Source organism: Leucoraja erinacea, chromosome 2 (genome assembly GCF_028641065.1).
Source record: "Leucoraja erinacea ecotype New England chromosome 2, Leri_hhj_1, whole genome shotgun sequence".
Taxonomy (NCBI): Eukaryota; Metazoa; Chordata; class Chondrichthyes; order Rajiformes; family Rajidae; genus Leucoraja; species Leucoraja erinaceus.
The window spans coordinates 120,385,743-120,412,577 of NC_073378.1; the positions used below are offsets into that span (position 1 = coordinate 120,385,743).

At 40.7% G+C, this 26,835-nt stretch overlaps 1 protein-coding gene across 1 annotated transcript in view; it reads left to right on the plus strand.

The window, feature by feature from the left end:
- The window catches only part of LOC129714939 (leucine-rich repeat-containing protein 70-like), a 110,453-nt gene that overhangs the window by 9,835 nt on the left and 73,783 nt on the right, over window positions 1-26,835 (plus strand). The window contains exons 2-3 of the mRNA XM_055664746.1: window positions 895-966; window positions 10,176-10,247. Of these exons, the coding sequence (XP_055520721.1) occupies window positions 895-966; window positions 10,176-10,247 (144 nt within the window). The remainder of the gene's footprint in view (window positions 1-894; window positions 967-10,175; window positions 10,248-26,835) is intronic.

Sequence of the window (26,835 nt, forward strand, 5' to 3'; positions counted from 1 at the left end):
TTCCACAGACTCACAACTCTCTGTGAGAACAAGTGTTTCTTCGGCTCCGTTCTAAATGGCTTACTCCTTATTCTTAAACTGTGGCCCCTGGCTCTGGACTCCCCCGACATCGGGAACATTTTTCCTATATAATTAGTGAAATTGTGTATAGTCCCTGAAAGTGGCTACACAAGTAGATATGGTGATAAGAAAGCATACGGTGTACTTGGCTTCATCAGTCGTGGTGTTAAATAAAAAGTCTGTTACAGCTGTCTAAAACTTGGGTTAGGCCATATTTGAATCACCGGATCACTCAAAGGATGTGGAGGATTTGAAGGAAAACAGAAGCGGTTGTCCAGGATGTTTCCTGGATTAAAGAGTATTAGCTATAAGGCGTGGTTGAACAAACTCAGATTTTTTCTCTGGAGTGTCGGAGGCTGAGGAGAGACCCAGATAGAGACTAGACCAAAATTATGAAAGGCATAGATAAGTTAGATCTTTGATAGTTTATTCCCTAGGATGAATATGTCAAAATGTAGAGGACATTTTACACTGAGAAAGGAAAGTTCAAAAGAGTTGTTACAGGGAGGAGTGGTAGGTGCCTGGAATGCATTGCTGAGGAGTGATGAAAGCAGAATGATAGTGACCTTCAAGAAATAATTGTACATGAAGAGGCAGGGTAAAGGAGGGATGTGGATCACATGCAGGCAGATGGGATTAATTTTTGGCACATGTCATCGGCTGAAGGGTCTGTTCCTCCTGTGTTTTACTGTTCTATATTCTATGTAATCTCATTGGATCATTGTGAGCACTGATGTGAGAGAAATGTAATTACTGTATGCTTTTCAACAATTTTATCCACTGATGATATTCCGTAGGAGCTATAATGTTTTACAATGTTTATTTTCACTTTAGGGATTTTCGTGATAACAACATTTCATTTGTGTGGAAAGACAGCTGGCTTGTTTATCCAAGTGTAGAATATCTGTGAGTATGCTTGTGATTTACATTAATTATTAATATATTTGGTAGAAGTTACATTATATTCATTGTTCCCTAACTTTGGTTGATTGCCAGTTTAAGAAATGGAATAAAACTATTCAGGTGGTTAACATAACATTATGATTATTTATTAAAACATATTTCCTATATAAATGCTATTTAAAGTACCTGAGTGAGCCTTGACTTTCCCATCCTCAGAATGAGCTGTTATTGAGAAATGTGCCGTTCTTAGCATTACCACAAAAAGTTTTATTTATGCAGTTCCACAGTTTCTGTGTCACAAGGCATTTTGTTGTTCTCAGTCAAGTGATCTGTTTGCTCTTTTTAACATACACTCGGAATTTCAATTAAATAATTTCAATACAGCTTTAATTTCGAAAACATTGATTGAGGGTAGAGAATAATTAGATGGAAGGATTAAAAGTGCCGAACCAAATCATTTTGCATAAATTACGGAGATAATTAAAGGTTAGTTTGAATGAGGGCTTTTGAGAAAGCATTTAAAGTTTGGTAGAATAGGCTAGGATGTGAAACTGGAGGGAGATCAAGATGAGGATTTTAAATGTATGTATTGGGAATTTGAAAGATAATTAATCCCAGTGAAGATAGGAGAATTGTTGGGTGAATGGGACAGAAGATGTAAGCAAATTGAGGTTGTTTGAGATTTATTTAGATGTTTTACTAGAAAAGGAATGTAAAGGCAAAGGGATAATTAAAGATTTCACAAAAACACAAGAAAATAGGAGCAGAAGTAGTCCACTCAGCCCATCAAGCCTGCCCTGCAATTGAATATGATTGTGCCTGATCGATACTAGACTAATTTCCTCTTCTGTGCTAGTACCCACATCATCCTAAAGTTCTTGATCTGTAGAATATTTATCTATCTCCATCTTAAATACATCTAATGATCTGGCCCCCAAGACGCATAAGGGCAGAGTTTTCCAGAAATTCATCACAGGATGAATGAAGGAAAAGTAAATGGTATTGGTGATGACAAATGTTGCAGTTGGAGGTTCTACTCAGGTCTGAACAAAATCTTGTAACTTCCCTACTTTTGGCGAGACTCCGAAGGTGACCAAGGAGAGATTTGGAGTCAGTGTAAAGTGTGAAAAGGATGACTAACTGCTGAGGATTTTGGCTTATCTGACTTTTTATTGGACGTGGTCAAATAATGTGAAGATTCATGTAAGGTTTAATGAATGTGGAAAATAGGTGGAGATTGTCATGGTAACTGACATCATATTTTAATGCACCACATGTTACTCTGACAGAAAGGTCAGAGGACACAAGTTGCCAGGATGTAAAGGAATGGCGGATGAATAAAACAAAGTGTTTGTGTTCAATGTCCTTGAAGTGTATTTATTATATTGGGATCTGGCCGAGGATCTGACATTGGTGATGAGGATGGGATAATGAGGTCTACAACATCGGAAAAGACTAGCCGTTTTGATGGAAATCTTTGCAAGACATTGTCTACCAGTGACATATTCAGACAATGGGCCTCAGTTCATTTCTCAAAAGTTTGCTGACTACATGAAGAACACAGGTATGTATGTACCATCACAAAGTTACACCCAAGTTGGCCCCAAGCTAATGGAGAAGTGAAACATTAGAACCAATCTTTAGAGAAGAGGATGAGAAATGCCCAAGCAGAAGGCAAAGATTGGAAGGAGATGTTCTTATCATATGCAGTAGCATATAGAGGTACACCACACAGCACAACAAGGAAGAGTCCGGCAGAATTGTTGTTTGGAAGGAATATCCGGACCAAGATACCATGGGTAATGACATGGTAAATGATCAAGAAGTGAGAGATCATGATGCAGAAAAGAAAGGGGCATCAAAGCTCTAAGGAGCCAGGAGTCGAGGTTCCAAACCATCAGATGTGATGCCAGGAGATGAGGTGCTAGTGAGGAGAGAGATTCCAAGCAAAATGGATACACCCTTCTTTCCACAACCATACACAGTGGTGTCCAGACAAGGGAATACAGTGATGGTCCAATCACCAGAAGGAGTCAAATATGATAGAAACACATCGTTTGTGGAAAAATATCACCATTGTGATAGTCCAGGGACACTGCAAACTGAAGTTGAGACTGTGGGGGATCAGACTCAAGACCACCAAGAAAGCACAAATCTGAGGAGGAAACTATGCAAAACCAGAATCGAGATGATTGACTGGTAGAACAAGACATGACAGATCAGAATCCAGCAAACAGAGCCAGTGGCCAGACTAAAATGTCAGGGAAGTCCACCCAAGAGATACGAGGACTATGAAATGTATTAACATGTGACAATTATGCGTTTTCAATGTAACAAATGACATATCCTAAATGGTGTTGGAATGTTCAGTTTACAATGTGATGATGCTGATATTCTTTTTGTTTGGGAGGGATGTCATAGTAACTGACGTCATATTAAAATGTATCACGTGTTACTATGAGTCAGAAACGTCAGAAGGCACATGTAGCCAGGATGTAAAGGAATGGCAGACAAATAAAACAAAGCATTTATGTTCAGTGTCCTTGAAATGTGTTTATTATATTTGGATCCGGGCGAAGATCTGACAGAGTTAATTAGCTAATAATTAACTACAAAGATTTCTGCTTGGTAGATATCAGGATCAGTTTCATTATGGACCTTATCAAATGCTTTCAAAAATGAAAAACTCTAATGTCTCCTTATATATTTCATGTCACATCTTCAAAAAGTGCCAACAGATTAATCAAATATGACTCCTGTTTCACGAATCCATGCAGACTCGGCTCAGCGTATTTTTCCTTTCTAGGTGTTGTGTTACACCTTCTATCAATTCAATATTCTCCTTAGATCTAATGGTTAGATCAACAGTGTCAGTAGTTCCTGTTGTCTATTTCCATTCTCAAATAGTGGTGTCACATTTGATGATAACCAGTGTTCACTATCTCTACAAGCATCTCTAGGATGTACATCGACTTTCAATCTCATTAACTGCTCTAATTTCACTAATTTCATTCAGTTCTCCATTTGTGCAAACCTGTGGGTGGCACAGACCTGCTGCCTCACAGCGACAGAGACCCAGGTTTGATCCTGACTGAGTGCTGTCAGTGCGGAGTTTGTACTTTCTCCCCGTGATCGCGTGGGTTTTCTCAGGGTGCTCCGGTTTCCTCCCACATTCCAAAGCTATATAGGTTAATTGGCTTTTATAAATTGTCCATAATGTGCAGGATGCAAAAGTGATTTCATAGAACTAGTGATGGTGAGGATTCGGTGGGTTGAAGGGCCTGTTTCTGTGCTTTCTCGCTAAAACAGTGTTTTTTTCATGTTACTTGGATTTTTTAAATCTTTTAACCAAATACTATTTTTTTAAATGTCTTCTGCCAGCCATGGACAGAGTCCTTTTACTGCTGGGTTTCATACCTTAAAAATATATTTTTAGTAACGTGTATCTTTTTTAATTGTGAGTCTGTACATCATCATATCTTTTAATATAGCTTGCCAATCAGTCATAATCATTTTACCCCTCACTCCATTGTCATTTACTTTGTCTCGATCTAAGACCATTGTTTTGGATGGAACAACATCATTTTAAAACTCAATGTAAAATTCTCTCATATTGTGGTCACACTTCCCTGAAGACCCTATATGACAAGATTATTAATTAACCGTTTCTCATCGCATAGTACTAGATTAGAATGACTTTTCCCCCAGTTCTATCCTCATTGTATTGATTTGGAAACCAATTCCTACTCGGTGAATTCATCCTCTACCTATATGACTTTTGTGTGACTTGTTCAGTCTAAATGTAGATTAAAATCCTACAAATAAACAGCAGTGTCCACCATTTCATCTCCTTGCTGAGTGGCTGAAGGAAGTATTGTCATCTCATCCATAAGCATAAATATTCTTCATATCCTACTCTACAGGTCAATCTGCACTGATCATAACACATGATTAAATTAATTACTGCTCCAGTTACTTAAGGGCCTGTCCCACTTGGAGATTTTTTTTTCGGCGACTGCCGGCGTCATATCAGTGTCGCCAAAAGATTTTGAGCATTTCAAAATCCAATGGCGACAAAAAGAATGTTGCGACACTTGAAAAAACATTGTGCGACAAAGTTCATCACGCCGCAAATCTTTGGGTGACCTGATACGTCAGTCAATGATGCCGGCAGTCGCTGAAAAATATCGCTAAGTGGGGACAGGCCCTTTAAGAGGAATGCTACTATTGCAACTTCTTTGCCTATATACATGACATCTGTGAAAATTCATTTCTGTGAGTGTCGGTAGTGGTGTTCCAGGTCACACCAACAAATTTTGTGAGGATGAAAGATTTCTTCCTGCATTGCTTCATTCTGCAAGGATTCTCACCGTAATAGGAAAGACATGGTATCTACTTACTGCCAGGATCTTAGGGTGGGTCTGAATGGGTCACCTGGCCTTTTTGACCTTTCTCATGGTATGCACCTTTTTGTTCAGGACTTGCATATTGCTTGAGTGAGTGTGGGAACTGTCTCTCTCTGCCCTGCAGCTTTTGTTTGCTTTGTGATAGGCATGGTGTGGTTCACTACTATGCTGCTGATGCTTTTCTCTGATTTTTGTGTGGCAAAGGGTTGAAATCTGTGCTAAACAGCGAGGAAATAAGAAATTCCTATTTTAGTGCTTGGCTTTCATTATTACAATGGTTTAGCTAACATAGCATAGTACAGCTCAGGAAGAGCCCCCTTAGCCCATTATGTCTTTGAAGGACGATGTCAAGTTAAACTAATCTCCTCATATGGGTCCAATATATGGGGAAAGTAAACAGTTAATGGGAAGACCGTTTATAGCATTGAAGTGCGGAGGGATCCGTAGTTCCGTAGTCCATAGTTTATAGCATTGAAGTACGGAGGGATCCGTAGTCCATAGCTTGCTGAAAGTAGCAACACAAGTTTCTCCGGAAGTGGTGGTGCTGGTGAACGGCTGCGGCTCGCCTGCAGTCCGTTTGTTTTTACTTTTTTGTGTTGTTTTTTTCGTTTTGTCTAGCTAAGTTTTTGTTTTTTTAGGTTGTGTTTATGTGTGGGGGGGGGGTGGGGGGTTGAAACGGGGGTTGCTGTCTCTCCCTTCGGGGGAATGCGACTTTTTTGTCGTATCCCCCTTCTCTGCCTCCGTCTGCGCTGAGGCCTAATGGCAGAGCTGGTGACCTCGAGGCTCCGGAGGCAGCCTGTCAGGACTCGCCCTGTGCTCGCTCCCGTGTGGGCGGCCCAGCTCGGGGCTGGAACGGCGCTCCCGTGAGGGGCTGTGACGCTCCCCTGAGGGCGGCCTGGCGAGGGGCTGAGACGCTCCCGTGTGGGCGGCCCAGCCCGAGGGTAACGGCGCTCCCGTGTGGGCGGCCCAGCTCGAGGGTGGAACGGCGCTGGAACGGCGCTCCCGTTGGGGCGGCCCAGCCCGAGGGTGGAACAGCGCTCCCATGTGGGCGGCCCAGCTCGAGGGTGGAACGGCGCTCCCGTTGGGGCGGCCCAGCCCGAGGGTGGAACGGTGCTCCCGTCGGGGCGGCCCAGCTCGAGGGTAACGGCGCTCCCGTGAGGGCGGCCTGGCGCAGGGCTGAGACGCTCACGTGAGGGCGACCCGGCTCGGGGCTGGAACGGTGCTCTGGTGGCTGAGACGGCGTTCTGGCGGCGGCGGCCTGAGTCCGGGGTTCGGCTGCGGGCCAGTGGACGACGTCGTCAACAGCTGCGTCTGCTGGACTGGAGGGCGGCAGCTTCGACCACCCCGGGCCGCGGTGTTTGAACCGGCCCGTTCGCGGAGCCGCGGGACTGATTTACCATCGCCCAGTGGGGTATCGCCTCAGCGCAGAGGGAGAAGAGGAGGGAAGAGACTGCAGACCTAAGATGTTTGCCTCCATCACAGTGAGGAGGTGCTTGGTGGACTCACTGTGGTGGATGTTAATTTGTGTTTACTGTCTGTTCTGTTGTCTATTATTGTATGTATGACTGCAGGCACGAAATTTTGTTCAGACTGAAAGGTCTGAATGACAATAAAGGACATTCAATTCAAGTAAATGGAATGGGAAAGAAGAAGGTGTATGGTATGTTTGTCTTCAGCTGTTGGGACATTGAGTATAAGAATCAGGAAGTCATGTTGCAGCTCTATAAAACTTTGGTTAGACCGCATTTAGAATATTGTGTGCAGTTCTGGTTGCCCCAGTAGAGGAAAGATGTGAAGACTTTGGAGACAGAGCAGAAGAGGTTTTCCAGTATGCTGCTTGGGTTAGAAGTCATTAGCTACAAGGAGAGGTAGGACAAACTTGGGTCCTTTTCTCTGCTACGCTGGAGGTAGAGGGGAGACCTGATAGAAGTATATACAATTATGAGAGAGATTGGTATGGTAAATAGTCAAACCATTCCCCCAGGGTGGAAATGTCAAAGACTAGAGGGCATAGATTTAAGATAAATGGGGCAAAGTTTAAAGGTGGGGCACATTTTTAGATGGAGAATGGTGGGTGCCTGGAAACCACTGCCAGGGTGAAGGTAGATATGATTGTATCATTTAAGGGGCTTTCAGATAGATACATCGATGTACAGCGAATGTAAGGATATGGATCATGTCGAGGCAGAGGAGATTAGTGTAACTTGGCATCATTCTCGGCATGGACATTGTGGGTCGATAAAGCCTGTTCCTGTGCTGTGTTGTTTTATGTTTTATTTTAACTATTCCACCAGTGTTAATTGGAATTAGAATATAATTAAATAATGGAGTATTCTCAAGAAATAGTGGAACTTATCAGAGAAGTATTAAGTAACTGGAGTAGGTACTCAATCAATCATGTGTTATAATCAGTGTAAGTTGTCCTACACAATAGGATGTAAAGAATATTTATCCCTATACATATATAATATCAATATTGAATAGAAAATTCATATGTATATGAATATTTATATCTCTTGTCAGGGAATTGCTTGTAACATACAATAGCAACATTTAAGAGGCATTTAATAGACACATGAACAGGCCAAAAATAGAGAGCTACAGACTATGTACAGGTGGATGGGATTAATTGTAATTGGCATCATGGTGGTTTGAAGGACCTGTTCCAATGCTCCACTGTTGTACGTTCTACACCTATCAGTAATAAGTGTATTCATCTGTGAGGCTGGTCAGGACTCCTAAGTACTTCCAAGTTAAGTGAATGTTGTGCATGTTGAGATATCTCATTATTGTTGGTTACATGGTCCCAGTAATGTAAGGATTCTATTCGTAAATAAAAGTCAGTTCACTATATGAAGCATCTAATTGTTGTTTTCTTGTATTTATCCTTTGTGATAACAATGATAATGTAAAGATCTGTGCAGGAAATCTCTCAGTTCTCTGATCAATCTATGGAGTTACATCAGAAAATTGGCAGACATTGGGTTTACTAGCAAATAAATATTTTTGTCTCTGTTGTGGGGCATTCCCACTTAAATTTCTGATTCAGGAATAAATGCCAGACATTGCTTGAACTGGTATTTTGTTGGTTCATAGGTTTGATCAATAGTGTTTTATCATTAATGTTTTATTATTATTAATGTTTAGTGTTTTCTGAGTCATTCGCGACTGGCACTGTATGTCATGTTGTTACTTGTGGGCGGAGCACCAAGGCAAATTCCTTGTATGTGAATAATTAGCCAAAACTGGAAAACTTTTTTTTAAAAGCATTTCTCAGCAGTAAGGTTGGTAGAATCAATTACATAGGGTTCAGCCATTGAACTATTGGCCTACCACTTAATTAACATACCTCCTCACTGATATCAATGCAGATGTACCTCAAGGCTGCGTGTGTAACCCCCTGCTCAATTTTTGTTACACCTATGACTGTGTGGCTCAGCACAGCTCCAGTGGCATCTATAAATTTGCTGACAACACCACTAGTGTTGGCTGAATCATGGGTGGTGCGAGTCAACATACAGGGGAGAGATAATAGAGAGGTGGTGGTGGAGCAACAAACACTTGCTCAGTGTTAAGAAAACCAAATAATTCATTGTTGACTTCAGAACGGGAAAGTCGGGAAACCACATGCCAGTTTTTACTGGTTTGTCAGCGGTGGAAAGAGTTAATAGATTTAAATTCCTGGCTTAACATTTCTACTGACCTGCCCTGGGCTCAGCACATCGATACAATCATAAAGATGTTGAACCAGTGCCTTTACTTTCTTAGAAGTTTAATAAGATTCAGCATGTCACCAAATACCCTAACAAACTTCGATAGAAGCTCTGCAGAAAGTATTCTGGCTATTGCATCATAACCTGGTATGGCAATTCTAATATAGCAAAACAAGAGGCCTCAGAGAGTGGTGGACTCAACTTGGTCCATCATGTGCACAGCCTTCCCTTCCAACAAAAGCACTGGCTCAAGAAGATTGCATCCATCATCAAGCATCTCCACCATCTGGATCATGTCCTTTTCTTACTGCTCATATCAGGCAGGAGGTACAGAAGCTTGAAGTTCAATATCACCAGGTTCAGGAACAGTTACCTTCCCACACTTTCAGGTTCGCAAACCGATCTACACACCCCTATTCCTACTTTGGCAACGGCATACTATGGACCACCTCTTGCACTTCCACGGACTTGTTTTCTTATTGTATAATGTTATACTGAGACTTGTTTTTTTTGCACAGTCTTTCTCATTTTGATGGTCTTGTGGAATTTATTTATAATTTATGTGTAAGTTATGCTTTTGTGTGCTGTCTGTGTCTATGTGCCTGTTATGCTGTACCTGTTTTCATTGTACCTGAGCCTCGCCATACCTGTGCCTATGACAATAAACTCAGCATGACTTGACTTGACTGTGCCTCCTGGAAGCTATGGTGACTAAAATGGATTAGTGGATTCAAAGATTAGAAATGTAATTAGTGATGGTTGCAGGGGATTTTTAGGATAATTAAAAACAATGTTGTTACATGACTATGAGGGGGAGAACTGGATATTTTTGGTGCCTTCCCTCACAGTGAATTCTGCTGTGGGGGGACGTTTCATGTTGATTTCTATAGTGTACTGTTTCTGTGTCTTTTTTCTTATTCTCTTTTTTCTCTTTTTTTGATTTGTATGGATTTATTGCATTGATCTGTTCAATTAATTTAATCAATCTCTGTAAAGCACTTTGGTTCAAATACTGGTTTTGTTGAAAAGTGCTATATAAATAAATATTATTATTATTATTATAAATCTTATTATAAAATGTATTAACTTTCAGAAATTTAAAGGGAAATCGTTTAACGGATCTGATTCCAGAATCATTTGAAGGTCTTTCACGATTGAAATACTTGTAAGTTTCACAACTTATTTATTGCATGTGATGTTTTGTTAACTATGGTAATTTTTTGATTTTGCATTTCAGCAAGGTGAAAATAGCATTCCGTATTACTTAAATTTGCGTGCCTAAAGTGCAAGACTAACTGAATTGATTTTCGCCCAAAAATGTAATTTTAATAGATTGTTTCATCTCACGATACGGTGGGAAAAGGAGAAATAATATCCATCATGTTATTCTGCAGTTCAAAACATCCCATTGGTTAATTATCAGTAAATACTAGCAACGTTGAGTAATTATAGCCCAGATTTCTGCTTTGCTGGCTATGAGAGGTAAACTTGCACTGAAATACTGACTGAGGATAAAAGGAAAATAAATGAGAAAATCTATCTCCAGTGATAATCAGAAGAAGTTATGAATAATAAAGTTGTGAGGAGACAATGTGTTTGATATTTGATCAAATTTGACAACTTGGTGATGACTAAAAAACTAGCAAATTCAATATGACGTGAAAGGATTTTATACTTGACAATTTGCAATCAAGGCTTTTTGGTTATATTTAGTTTTAGGGATACAGCATGGAAACAGGCACACCAAGCCCACACTACTTTAGGGCACCAGCCCTAATCACTGCACCGCCTCCAACCGCAAAATGCTTAACCAAATATATCTAGATTTAAAATCTGCTATTACAGTGCATTGAGAAAGTATTCAGACCCCTTCACTTTTTCCACATTTTATTACATTCCAGCCTTATTCTAAAATTGGTTACAGTCATTTTTTTTAATCATCAATCTACGCACAATACCTCATAATATAAAAGCGAAAACAGGTGTTTAGTAATTATTGCAAAATAATTATAAATAAATAACTGAATATCACATTTACGTAAGTATTCAGACCCTTTGCTGTGACTCTCAAAATTGAGCTTTGGTGCATCGTGTTTCCATTGATTATCCTTGAGATGTTTCTACAACTTGATAGGAGTCTACGTGGTAAATTAAATTGATTGTACATGATTTGGAAAGGCACACACCTGTCTATATAAGGTCCCACCGTTGACAGTTCATGTCAGAGCAAAAAACAAGCCATGAAGACGAAGGAATTGTCTGTAGACCTCCGAGACAGGATTGTGTTGAGACACAGATCTGGGGAAAACATTTTTTGGAGCATTGCAGGTCCCGAAGAGCACAGTGGCCTCCGTCATTCTTAAATAGAACTTTGAAACCACCAGGACTCTTCATAGAGCCTGGCCAAACTGAGCAATCGGGGGAGAAGGGCCTTAGGATAGAGACTTACTAACATATTCAGGGAGGTGACCAAGAACCCAATGGTCACTCTGACAGAGCTCCAGAGTTCCTCTGTGGAGATGGGAGAAACTTCCAGAAGGCCAACTATATTTGCAGCACTCCACCAATCAGGCCTTTATTGCAGAGTGGCCAGACAGAAGCCACTCCTCAGTTAAAGGCACATGACTGCCCGCTTGGAGTTTGCCAAAAGGCACCTAAACAAGATTCACTGCCCTGATGAAACCAAGATTGAACTCTTTGGCTTGAATGCCAAGTGTCACGTCTGGAGAAAACCAGGCACCGCTCATCACCTGGCCAATACCATACTTCAGAATTACTTCATGGACATGACTTCAGAATTAAGGGACAGAAGTTTAGGGGTAACATGAGGGGGAACTTCTTTACTCAGAGAGTGGTAGCGGTGTGGAATGAGCTTCCAGTGGAAGTGGCGGAGGCAGGTTCGTTGGTATCATTTAAAAATAAATTGGATAGGCATATGGATGAGAAGGGAATGGAGGGTTATGGTATGAGTGCAGGCAGGTGGGACTAAGGGAAAAAAAAAGTTGTTCGGCACGGACTTGTAGGGCCGAGATGGCCTGTTTCCGTGCTGTAATTGTTATATGTTATGTGGTTATATGGTTATATCTACGGTGAAGCATTGTGGCAGCATCATGCTGTGGGGATGTTTTTCAGCAGTAGGAACTGGGAGATCAGGATTGAGGTAAAGATGAACGGAGCAAAGTATAGAGAGATCCTTGATGAAAACCTGCTCCAGAGCGTTCAGGACCTCGGACTGGGGCACACGTTCACCTTCCAACAGGACAACGACCTAAAGCTCACATCCAAGACAACGCAAGAGTGGCTTTGTGACAAGTCTGTGAATGTCCGTAAGTGGCCCGGCCAGAGCCCGGACTTGAACCCGATCGAACATCTCTGGAGGGATCTGAAAATAGCTGTGCATCGACACTCCCCATCCAACTTGACAGAGCTTGAGAGGATCAGCAGAGAAGAATGGGATAAATTACCCAAATACAGGTGTGCCAAGCTTGTAGCGTGATACCCAAGAGGACTTGAGGTTGTAATCACTGCCAAAGGTGCCTCAATAAAGTACTGAGTAAAGGGTCTGAATACTTATGTAAATGTGATATTTCGGTTATTTTTAATTATTTTGCAAAAATTTCTAAACACCTGTTTTCACTTTTTTTATTGTGGGCTATTGTATGTAGATTGCTGATAAAAAAAAAAAAGAATTTAATCCATTTTAGAATAAGGCTGTAACGTAACAAAATGTGGAAAAAATGAAGGGGTCTGAATACTTTCTGAATGCACTGTAGTAATGGTGACAATTAAGTAACCAGATTGGTAAAAAAAAAAAATAGCCTTCCAAAAGGAAGCTAATCTTTCATCCAGAAATGAATGTGACTTCACATCCCCTTATGATGATTCACCTGTAAATACCCGTTGAAATGACATGGAAATCTATGGAGTTCATAGTCCCTCACTGCCTCCACTTCCTTAGAAGATTAAGGAGATTTAGTATATCGATGAGTACGCTCTTGAACTTCTACAGGTATACGATGGAGAGCATATAATGCATTTCGTTGCGTCGCGGCCTGCTTTGGCAAGTCAAACACCCAGGAATGAAGAAGATTGCAAAAAGCGGTGAACACTGCCCAGTCCATCACGGTACTGACCTCCCCACCATCAAAGGGATCTGCAGGAGACAATGCCTGAGAAAGAAAGCCAGCATTATCAGCACCCTGGCTACGTTCTCATTTCATTCTTGCTGTCGAGAAGAAGGTAAAGGAGCCTGAAAACTGTAACGTCCATGTTCAGGAACAGCATCTTATTAACAATCATGGGGCTATTGAACACTACGAACTATTGCAACAAACTGCCTCGATTGCACTAAGGACTTGTGGGGCTTTATTTTTGTCTTTGCACTATATTGTTTTTAAATATTGAACTTTCTTTTGTTCTTACAATGGTGTATACTGAGTACTATGTTTACATATCTGTTGTGCTGCTGGAAGTAAGAATGTCTTTATTCTGTTTTTGGACATATGACAATAAAACATTTTTGATTCTTCACTTTTTTGACTTTCTCTAGTTTTCTATTCTACTCCCAACATATTAGAGGCATTTTTTTCAGAAGCCAATTAACCTATAAACCTGCATGTCTTTAGGATAGGAGATGGAACTGGAGCACCTGGAGAAAACCCACACGGCCAGTGAGAGCATGGAAATTACATTCTACAGTGTAACCACATGCCAGCTACAGTACTGTGTAGAATTCAAATGCCATCACAGATGCCCGGAGATTTAATTTTTTTTTTTGCATTTATAACAATACAGAAAGAAGCCAATAATGATACTGGGCCAATATGCTGGCTCCTAGGGAACCAATCCCATTAGTTCCATTCTTCTTGTCCTCATTTCCCTGTATTTATGCAAATGTTTTGTTCTCACGCATGCTCATCAGCACTCCTATTTATTCTTTTTGCCAATAAACTACTCAAAGAGGCGATTAACCACCTGCAGGAGGAATCCAGATTACCTGGAGCAATCTTATAAAATCATGGACAACATGAAAACTCCACACAAATTCCACCTGGGGTTGGGATTAAATGCAGATTACTGGAGCTGTGGGGCATCAGCACTAATCACTGCAACACGTGCCACACTCAAAATGATTTAACCAAATAAATCTAGATTTAAAAACTGGTATTTGTAATGGTGGAATGATGTATGCAGATTGTAAGAAAAAACATTTGGCTTACAAAAGGAAGCTGATCTTTCATCCAGACCAAGCCTGACCAAATGTGACTCTACATCCCTCCCCCCACCTGATGTTTCATCTGTAAATACCCTTTCAAATTACTTGGAAACTCATGCATTTTGAGAAAGAAATGATATTAGGTTGCAGTGATGCCATTGTTATGATGTCTGCATCCTGCATGCTAATTTAAGAAATAAAATCCATAACATTTGAAATAATAATTCTAAGTGAAGGACAATTCTGTAAATTGATCTTATCTTATCATTTAGATCCTCTTTATATGCTTTTAAAATCAAAGTCAATGCTGACAGGTTAATCAGGTTTCAAATACAGAATATAAGCATTTTATTGCGTTGCGCAGATTACATTGACTATACACCATAGAAACGCACAGTTCTGACAAACAGACCCATGTTGGTGTTTAGTCTCTATGACTCTTTCAATCCTATTTGTAAAATTGCTGTTTCTATAGTTTTCCAGAAAGTTTATCCACTATGTAACTTAATTTTCTCTACAAGATAGAATATATTTTCTAATTTCTTTTGAGGAAGGCACTCCTAAATTTCTTATTCAAATTATTAATGACATTCTTCACACGTATGACCTCCAGATTTGGTCCTTCCCAAAAAACGGAGGGAAAATCCAGATACGGTATATCAGGGTGGAATATGGTAGAATGTGTGTAGAATTTGGAATCCTCTATTTCGTTGAGAAGTAAGGCCTCGAGGATAATACTTTAAGAGAAAGCTGGATAAAAAAGAATGGAATAAAAGATTATACTAATATAGCTGGAAGGGGAATATAGGTTAACTTGTAATATTTATCTGTTTGGCAGAATGGCCTGTTTTGTGTTTTTTACTCAACGTACTAAAATGAATGAAGGTCCTGCCACATTAGTAGAACAAAGGACAAGAATGCATGATCTGATGTTTTTTTCCCTGTAATTTATTTAAATATTAGGATGATTCATTAGAATGCACCAGAATAATCAGCCACTTTTTTTTTTAAATGGCATTCTAGCATGTTAGGATTTTATTTCTATTTCAATTTTGAATTCAAATATAATTCAATAATTTTGCGGGAAATCATTGAAGAAAAACTTGAATAATCCTATATCTTATTATGTATTGCAACGTGAAAGATTAAAAAAGGGATGTATGAAAACTTTTGATTTTGGTTTAGTTGGTGAGAGAGTCCTGTTGTGTTTAGTTTAGTTTACTATTGTCACATGTACCATGCAGTGAAAAGTTTTTTGTTGCATGCAATCCAGTCAAAAAACAATTATATATGATTACAATTAAGCGTTCAATAGTGTACAGGTATAGGATAAAGGGTATAACATTTAGTGCATGATAAATTCCGATAAAATCCGATTAAAGAAAGTTAAAAGGTCTTCAATGAGGTCGATGGGAGGTCAGGACTGCACTCAGGCTGGTGAGACGACAGTTCAGTTAGTTGTCTGGTAACAGCTGGGAAGAAATTGTCCCTAAATCTGGAGACACCCATTTTCTAACTTCTGTTCTTCTTGCTTGATGGGAGAGGGGAAAAGCGGGAGTGGTGGGGGTGAGACTGGTCCTTGATTATGCTGGTGGCCTTGTTGAGACAGCGTGAATTGTGAATCGAATAAATGGAAGAGAGGTTGGTGTGCGTGATATTTGACCTACGTCCACAACCAATGCTATTGAAGTAGTGCTGGCACAGTTACTAGGAGGTGACCTATTCCAGTGCTTCGACCTGTTTCCTTATTTCCACTATTCCAGTGGGTTGGACTTTACCTTTATCTGGCTGCTACTAACCTGAATCAGATAATTTTGATTGTAGGTAAGTTTTAAATGTAAATAAAGTGGTGGGGTGTACTATGGGATTGTAGTGGTAGCAGAATGTTTTTTTTGTGAGGGAAATATTATACATTTAAATGAAAAGGTTAATACTGCAAAACAAAGTAGCAATGTATGTAATTATTAATAGAATATGTAGCAATGTTACAAAATTTTGAGATTTAAAAAATCAAGTCTGCAATTTATCCTATCAGATAAAGCATAAAAATAAGTTTAATTTGACACCTAATTCACTTTCATATCTGAAGTATTTAAAAAGTTATGGCCATTTTCATACTCGGAAATTAGCATCTTGTTCCCTATTGATTTTCTATGGACATAACAAAAAAGCTGTGATCGTGGACAGTCAAAAGCCCATAACTTTCTTAAAAATTAAGAGAACTGAATGAAATTTTCAGTTATCATAAATTGAAGCATTCTGAAACAAATATAAAATAATCTTACTTGGATGACCTGAATTAAAGCATATAATTAGTTAGTTACCCAATTGTAGCTAATTCCAAACTTCAATTACTAGATCTAAACATCTATCCATTTCTTAATAAATGATTAACATTTTTAAATAGCCTAAGTGTCCAAATAATATTCACAAATAATTCACAATAAAACATGATTTTTAAATCTCATTTACATTAATTTATAGGCCAAATGGAAGGAATTTAGCGTTCAATTGCTGTAAATGAATGTCCATTTAAATCTTTCCAGTGGGATCCTGTGAACGCGCTGGTGTAGAACGTTCACATTGCGGTAGATTTGTGCCCTCAAATGCCCAGAAAAATACTGCGGGATATAATGGGCCCAAAATTAGCTACTCGCAACATTAAACTTTGTATAAAGGGATCTTAAGAAGCCCTTTTTAACGTAAAAAATAAACAGCCTACCTTCCGTTTTCCCCTGTATGAGATCTGGCCCGTTGTCGGCGGTCGCGGGTTTAGAGGTTAATTTTTAACCTACTATAACAATTAAATAAAGCCCTTAAAACTAATAATAGCTCAAGCGAGGGAATCTTCCAGCGATTTTTCGTTAATAATTAACTAGGCTGAAAAACCTCGATTTGAACAGCCTAGGGAAAATCGCGTTTTAAACCCGCCCCCCTCTAAACGGCGCCAAAATCGCGCACACGGGCTGGGACAGATTTTTAACGACCTTCAGGTAGGCTTTGCAACATACCTAGAATATGACAGGAAGAAACGGGGAACTTGACAGTATTAGAACAATAGTAAAAATAGTTAAATTAGTCAAGTCAAGTCAAGTTTATTCGTCACATACACAAATGAGATGTGCAGTGAAATGAAAAGTGGCAATGCTCACGGACTTTGTGCAAAAAGACAAACAAACAAACAACCAAACAAACTACAAACAGAATGTAACAGAATCACATATTCTTTTCCATATTAAATATTGTGGGCGGAAGGAAAAAGGGAAACAAACAGCAATTTAAAAAAAAAAAGTAGTAGAGTGGTACAGTAGAGTTAGTCACTGGTGAGATAGGTGTTTACAGTCCTAATGACCTCTGGGAAGAAGCTTCTTCTCAACCTCTCCGTTCTCACAGCATGGCAACGGAGGCGTTTGCCTGACCGTAGCAGCTGGAACAGTCCGTTGCAGGGGTGGAAGGGGTCTCCCATGATTTTATTGGCTCTGTAGTTGCACCTCCTAAGGTATAGTTCCTGCAGGGGGGGGCGAGTGAAGTTCCCATAGTGCGTTCAGCCGAACGCACTACTCTCTGCAGAGCCTTCTTGTCCTGGGCAGAGCAATTCCCAAACCAGATTGTAATATTTCCGGACAAGATGCTTTCCACAGCCGCTGAGTAGAAGCACTGGAGGATCCTCGGAGACACTCTGAATTTCCTCAATTGCCTGAGGTGGTAAAGGCGCTGCCTTGCCTTACTCACAAGTGCTGCGGCGTGTGATGTCCATGTCATATCCTCAGAGATGTGGACTCCCAGGTATTTAAAGCAGCTCACCCTATCCACAGGATCCCCATCTATCTCCAATGGTGTGCACGTCCTCAGATGATGTGCCCTCCTAAAGTCCACGATCAGCTCCTTAGTTTTTTTGATGTTCAAGAGGAGGCTGTTGTCCTGACACCAGAGTGCCAGATCAGCCACCTCCTCCCGGTAGGCCTTCTCATCATTGTCTGAGATCATGCCCACCACCACAGTGTCATCAGCAAACTTGATTATTGAGTTGGAGCTGAACCTAGCCACACAGTCATGTGTGTACAGGGAGTACAATAGGGGGCTGAGGATGCAACCCTGGGGCGATCCTGTGCTCAGGGTGAGGGACTTCGATGTATTCCCTCTTGACTACCTGGGGCCTGGCGGTGAGAAAGTCCAGGGCCCAGGCACACAGGACTTATGTTGATCCCTAATTCCAGTAGCTTCTCAGCCAGTCTGGTGGGGAATATCGTGTTGAAGGCTGAACTGGTCGATGAACAGCATCCTCACGTAGCCCCCCTTCTGGCTGTCAAGATGAGAGAGAGCGGTGTGCAGAACCTGGGTGACCGCATCGTCCGTGGGTCTGTTTCGGACGGTATGCAAATTGTAACGGGTCCATGTTGCGAGGGAGGAAGGCGCAGATGTGTTTCTTCACCAGCCTCTCAAAGCATTTCATGACTACCGAGGTGAGGGCCACCGGACGGTAGTCATTCAGACAGGCTGGGGAGGCATTTTTTGGTACCGGTACAATTATGGATTTTTTGAAGCAAGCAGGGACCACAGACTTGTCCAGGGAGAGGTTGAATATTGTAGTGAGCACCAGAGCTAGCTGCGTAGCACAGGACTTAAGTACTCGCCCCGAGATGCCATCGGGGCCTGTGAAACATAAATACTAAATAAACTGAACCTAAATGATTGGATCAAACTATTAGCACAAATGGAAATAAATGGTTTTGAAATATTAGGAATTATAATAAAGGATACTTTACTTTACTATAGAGAAATTGTATTTTGGGAATGTTTTATCCCAGTGCACGTGGTTAATAAATCAACAAGAACTGAAAGACTTGGTTGCATAGTGAACAGGACAAGGAACTCAATATTCCAGGTTATCTGACAGGCCAAAATAATAGATAGAAAGGAAAAAGAGCTGGAGTAGTATTGTTAATCAGGGTAACAATGTGATGGTGAGCAGTGACATAGATACAATGGATCGTGATGTTGAATTGGTTTTAGTGAAAATAAAGAATAGCAGGGGAAAGGATATGGATGGGGGTAGGGTGTAGGTACGCATTGCAATGCCTTATACAGTAGGACAAAGCAAAAATAGGAAAATAAAAGGTATATAAGAAGGGAACTAACATTTTCATGTGTGATTTTTAGTCTGCAATTGGACTAATCAAACTGGCAATAGTACCGAGGAGGAATAATTTGTGGAGTACATCAGGGGTTTGTTATGAGGGTGATGTAATGGAACATACCTGGGATATTTTACTTTCGGTCACATGTAACATTAATAAGATTTCTTGTAGTACAGGAACCTCAGAAAATATTGTGTAGAAGTGTAGAATTCCAGATACAAATTAAGATGAAACTCAAATAAGGGCAATTCTAAACATGTGAAGTAAGGGTTGCTAAGGTTATATTCAGTTATGGTGGTCATTTGTGAGACCACATCTGGAGTCTGTATCTGGTATTGGTCTCCTTTACAAGATAAGAACATCAGACTCAGGAGCATGAGCAGGCCATCTGGTCTTTCAGCCTGCTCTGCCATTCATCAAAACCATAGCTGATCTTGTACTTCCATGACATATGTGCTCCACACATCACCTAGATAATTCTGAAGATTTCTTTTTGTAGGGCATCCTTTTAATTAAGACATTCCTCATCATTTCGGTCCTAAATAGCCTGGCCTTTATTCTGATATGCGACTTCTCATTTCACGACCCCTCAACCATGCATCCATTCTCTTGAACCTCCTAGGATTATGTAAACGTCAATTACATCATTTTTTATTCTTCTGACTCGATGGGCCAAATATATGCTTAGTCTAATTATTTTCTCCTCATGCAAATCTTCAAAGGGTCGTGGAGGCAAAGTCTTTGAATACCATTTAAAGCTCAAAGGGACAGATTCTTGATCAGCAAGGAGATGAAACATTACCAGAAATTGATGAGAGTGCAGAGTTGAAATTACAATCATATCAGTCATGAATGGCTGAGCATCTTAAGGGGCTGAATGGCTTACTCCCTCTAAATTATATGTTCATATGTATGTTCCTTAAACTTGTCTTGGACTTCATGGAAGTCAAAAGGCAGTGCAGTAGTGCACAGATGCTGCTGCTGCATCCCAGCTCCAATGATCTGGTTCAATCCTGACTTCAAACTACCTCAAATGGGGATGATTAGCCATGATCACATTGAATGGACCTGCTGGCTCAAAGGGCTGAATGGCCTACTCCTGCACCAAAAAGATTTCTTTTTGTAGGGCATCCTTTAAATTAAGACATTCCTCATCATTTCAGTCCTAAATAGCCTGGCCTTTATTCTGATATGCGACTTCTCATTTCACGACTCCTCAACCATGCATCCATTCTCTTGAACCTCCTAGGATTATGTAAGCTTCAATTACATCATTTTTCATTCTTCTGACTTGATGGGCCAAATATATGCTTAGTCTAATCATTTTCTCCTCATGCAAATCCATCATTCTAGGAATCAAACTATTAATTCTTTGCTGCACTTGCTCTATGACAAGTATATTTTTTGGGGGCAAGGAGGCAAAAACAATACATAATACTCTCAACACATTCTCACATATATAATTGCAGAAAGACATTTACTCTGCTATTAAAATGCTTTGGAAAAACAAAGACAACAGACCTTTTACCCTCCTAACTCTTACCTGTTCCTGCACATTAGTGACTTTTGCACATGGTCACCTAGCTCCCCTTGAATACCCAAGTTGATATTCCTTTGAATATCATTGTTGATCAATCTATATCACTATTTTAAAATACTGAACTTAAAAAAATATATAAATGTTTTTGAAGCTGTTTAGCGGAAGTTTATAGACTGATAATTGTGATGGTGAGATTCTCATAAATAAAGATTGGTCAGACTCCCAAAAATGTGAGAGCTGACTTGATTGAAACGTCAATGATTCTAAAGGGTCGTGTTAGCGTAGATGTAGAGAGAATGTTTCGTTGGGATTAAAAATCAATGCTCACTCATTTGAGGCATCGATGAGATGATTTATTTCATAGGATTGTGAAACTCTGGTGCTCACTTCTTCAAAGGGTCGTGGAGGCAAAGTCTTTGAATACCATTTTAAGCTCAAAGGGACAGATTCTTGATCAGCAAGGAGATGAAACATTACCAGAAATTGGTGAGAGTGCAGAGTTGAAATTCCAATCATATCAGTCATGAATGGCTGAGCATCTTAAGGGGCGGAATGGCTTACACCCTCTAAATTATATGTTCATATGTATGTTCCTTAAACTTGTCTTGAACTTCATGGAAGTCAAAAGGCATGGCAGTAGTGCACAGATGCTGCTGCTGCATCCCAGCTCCAATGATCTGGTTCAATCCTGACTTCAAATCCTGACTTCAAAACTACCTCAAGTGGGGATGATTAGCCATGATCACATTGAATGGACCTGCAGGCTCGAAGGGCTGAATGGCCTACTCCTGCACCTATTGTCTATTGTCTGTATAGAGTTTGTATGTTTTTGCTGTGACTACTTGGGTTAGCTTCAAGTATGTTGGTTTTCTTCCACTTTCCGAAGATATGCTCTATGGCAAGTTAGTGAATTTCTGTAAATTACATAGTATAGGTGGGTGATGGGTAATTTAGGGTGCCTTGAAGGGCATATGAGAAATAATGTTTTGCAGGAAAGTAAATGGTGGAATGGGATTGATGGGATTGAGAACTGGCATTGACTTGATCAGCCAAATGTTGCCTAACATGTCATAAGGAAATATGATAAAACTGGACTAAGTGGGACCCATTAGGTCCCATGTTCACACAGGAGGGCTAGTTCCCCAACGCAATATTCCACCTCTCCCCCAATTCCAATATTGGTGGGCAGTGGGGGGTTGGGTGAGGGGAGGGGGGTGGGCTTTCTGGTGCGCTAGTATGGGTGTTGTGGGCCGAAGGGGCTGGTTTCCAGAGGGCCAGTATGGACATTGTGGGCTGAATGGATTCTTGGGCTGGCAGCTCATTCACTCAGGCCTGGCGGGCTGGCAGCTCAGTCACTCAGGCCTGGCGGGCTGGCAGCTCAGTCACTCAGGCCTGGTGGGCTGGCAGCTCAGTCACTCAGGCCTGGTGGGCTGGCAGCTCAGTCACTCAGGCCTGGTGGGCTGGCAGCTCAGAAACTGCCAGAAATTCTGCCCAAAACAGGTGAGAGACTCTGTGAAAGAGAATTGGTGGAGAATCAATTTTAGACATTTTTCATTTTTGTCTGCAGATCACAGCAATGAAGGAGGGAGCCAATGAAGGGAGGGAGAAAAATACTGGGGTGAGGTTTAATACTTACAGGCGGAATACTACCGATGGGCCGAAGGGATTCCTCCTAGGCTAGTACAGGCCAGATGGGCTGAAGGGACTTAAAATAAAATTGGAGTGAAATCTCAGTAAAAGGCACTTTTTCTGGACTTGTCCTGGCCTGGCACGGGCCTTTTGGTTTCCATTTCCATTGCAGTTTCAAGCACAGGGCAGGCCAAACAGCTCATTGCATTTTCATTTAATTTCCATTTCCACTGCAATTTCAAGCACAGGGCAGGCCAAACAGCTCATTGCATTCATTTCATTTCCATTTCCACTGCAGTTTCAACCACAGGGCAGGCCAAACAGCTCATTGCATTTTCATTTCATTTCCATTTCCACTGCAGTTTCAAACACTGGGCAGGCCAAATAGCTCATTGCATTTTCATTTCATTTCAATTTCTATTGCAGTTTCAAGCACAGGGCAGGCCAAACAACTCATTGAATTTTCATTAAGGGCTAACAAATCATTTATTGCAAGTACATTGCAGACTCACATTTCAGTTGATTCACAGCTTAGAATCACAGTTGTGGCCTCTCCCTTGCAATCTTCCAGAGTGACCGACTCACGTCCAGGCATCCGGGGTTTTATAGTCCTGCCCCTTCCCCCCCGGAGGGGTGTTACCTTCATCATGGTGATCGACAGGCGAGAGGACCAATCAGCTGATCTCAAGATTCTTTAAACACTCATAACTTTTTTATTGTTCATAGATTGGAAAAATCCTTGGGGCTGCCTCAGCAGAGGAGGACTGTGTGAGTAAGATATAGGGTAGCGTTTTTTCTAAAATCAATATACAGCACAGACAGGAAGTGGTCAAGATGAGACTTAGTTATATAGATATGGAAAGATGATATCAACATGGATTGGTAGAATAAAGAGATAGGCAACTGAAAGCTCAGATAATTAATTACTATTTCACAAGGAAGGGTTGTTTCTGTTTCAGTTTCTGGAGGTTGAAATAATAGTTGTTGCATCTCTTATGGTTGGATGGAAAGATGATGCGAGAAATTGAAGGGTTAATAGAGGAGATGGAAGAACGAACCTGGCATACACAGAGGGAATGATCCCTTTGGAATGATGAATGGGGAGAGAAGAAAAGATGTGTTTGTGGGAAGGATTTCAATGAAGACAGTGGAAATTATGCACCTGTTAAATGTGGTGGGATGTGAGGAAAACCAATGTCTTCTTTCCCTGGGAAAAAAGGCGAAGTGGTGACAGCCGGAAGTATAGAAAATGAAATTGAATGTAGCGATGAACTTTGTCAATTATGGTGGTGAGGAAACATCGTTAACCAAACTGAAGACAACTTTGAACCACTGACATGAAAATGTTGTCCTCAGAACCTGTTCTCCAGCATTTTCTTGTATATTTCAGATTTCCAGTATTGCAGTTTTTTGCTTATCAGTCTGCTTGTGGCTGGAGAATCCCAGTAATGGCATATCAAATGCACATTGTTACCTCTGGGGTTCCGCGAGAAGTTAATCTTGCTTCTCTCCTATTACTCAGATGTATGCAACATCTGAAAACAAGCATTAGATGGAATTTTGAAAAATGATGATAAATGGCTTGACGTCATCAAGCTTCTTAATCCCATTATTATTTCTGCAATGTCAGGCCGTTGTGCAACAATCATGACTGCATGAGCAGAAATTTCCTCCAATTAATTATCAGGAAAGCATATGACGACAGCTCCCTGTTACAGGTATTCCTTTAAATTGACTCTTTGGCAACTACCTGAATGAACCAGGTTGTTTACCATCTCAGTGTCATATATGATCCTGATTTCATTTTCATACTTTATATGCCTGCTGTCTCAGTCTGTCCAATTTCATCTCCTGACTCTGGCTTTGCATCAGTTTACCTGCTGCTGAAATACTTTTTCATGTCCTTGCTACTTTCAGATTTAACTATTCCAATGCATTCCCTCATTCAGCTCTCTATAAACTAGAAATCATAGAAGCTTTTTCTGTCTGTGCCCTTTGTTGCACCATCCTGTCCGCCATCACCTCAATGCTTGTAAATCTATACAGGTTGCTCATCAAGCAACATCTTTAAGCAAAACCACAAAGTGCTAGAGTAACTCAGTGGGTCAGGCAGCATCTCTGGAGAACATGGATAGGTGACATTTTGGAACTGGACCCTTTAGACTGATGATGCTGCTTGACCTGCTGAGTTACTCCAGCGCTTTATCTTTTTTTTGTAAACCGGCATCTGCAGTTCCTTGTTTATCTTTATCTTTAAATCTGTCTTTGTAATTTTTTCTTATCTTTTAACCCGTGGAGACATTTGATCATTCCTCCACTGTAGGCAACTGTGCCTTCGGCTGTGAATTCATTTCATCTAAAATTTTCTCCTAAATTTCTCTACCTTTCAATCCTATTTTCTTTAAAGATACCTACCTACCACTTTGATGATTTTTTTTGTCATCTCTCCTAATATATTTTTATATTACTCGGTATTATATTTTCTACTTAACAACACACCTGTGAAGTGACTTGGGATTTTTTTTCTATGTTAAAGGAACTAAGTGAATAGAAGTTGTTATTGGAGCTGCATTTATCTAGGTAAGTGTGGATTATTCTATCAAATTTGTGGCTATTGTCTTGTATGTCAAGGAAAGGCGTTTAGGAGTTAGTCGATGAGTAACTTACTACAGAGCACCCGTTCTCTTGATTCAATGGTACTTTATTGTCAAATGTACCACGGTACAGCCTGCATGTAATCGCAGTATTAACAAGTTTCTAGTTGGTATGACTCACGAGATAATGATTTGTCAGTAAAGATTGAGGAAAAATTGTTCATCTCTCGATTTGGAATGTGGGGCAGATAGACTACTGGAAATTTAGTGTGCAAATGGGGTTGCTCCATGATCTAACACAATAGGCCAAAATGGCATTCTGATATGTCATACAGTAACAGAATATGGAAAATCTTTGGCATTTGTTTTAGTTTAAGTAGTCATCCTTGATATCTATTATCTAATGGGGCCAGAAACTCTCAAGGGTGGGTATAATAGTTCGGATGTTGAGCATCACCTCTCAGAAACGGTCATGCTACTACTAATGTAAACATAGAAACATAGAAATTAGGTGCAGGAGTAGGCCATTCGGCCCTTCGAGCCTGCACCGCCATTCAATATGATCATGGCTGATCATCCAACTCAGTATCCCGTACCTGCCTTCTCTCCATACCCCCTGATCCCCTTAGCCACAAGGGCCACATCTAACTCCCTCTTAAATATAGCCAATGAACTGGCCTCAACTACCCTCTGTGGCAGAGAGTTCCAGAGATTCACCACTCTCTGCGTGAAAAAAGTTTCTTCTCATCTCGGTTTTAAAGGATTTCCCCTTTATCCTTAAGCTGTGACCCCTTGTCCTGGACTTCCCTAACATCGGGAACAATCTTCCTGCATCTAGCCTGTCCAACCCCTTAAGAATTTTGTAAGTTTCTATAAGATCCCCTCTCAATCTTCTAAATTCTAGAGAGTATAAAACCAAGTCTATCCAGTCTTTCTTCATAAGACAGTCCTGACATCCCAGGAATCAGTCTGGTGAACCGTCTCTGCACTCCCTCTATGGCAATAATGTCCTTCCTCAGATTTGGAGACCAAAACTGTACGCAATACTCCAGGTGTGGTCTCACCAAGACCCTGTACAACTGCAGTAGAACCTCTCTGCTCCTATACTCAAATCCTTTTGCAATGAAAGCTAACATACCATTCGCTTTCTTTACTGCCTGCTGCACCTGCATGCCTACCTTCAATGACTGGTGTACCATGACACCCAGGTCTCGCTGCATCTCCCCCTTTCCCAATCGGCCACCATTTAGATAATAGTCTGCTTTCCTGTTTTTGCCACCAAAATGGATAACCTCACATTTATCCACATTATACTGCATCTGCCAAACATTTGCCCACTCACCCAGCCTATCCAAGTCACCCTGCAGTCCTCCTCACAGCTAACACTGCCCCCCAGCTTAGTGTCATCTGCAAACTTGGAGATATTGCCTTCAATTCCCTCATCCAGATCATTAATATATATTGTAAATAGCTGGGGTCCCAGTACTGAGCCTTGGGGTACCCCACTAGTCATTGCCTGCCATTGTGAAAAGGACCCGTTTACTCCTACTCTTTGCTTCCTGTTTGCCAGCCAGTTCTCTATCCACATTAATACTGAGTGATTTGTAATTACAACAAATCATTTAACATAATACAAG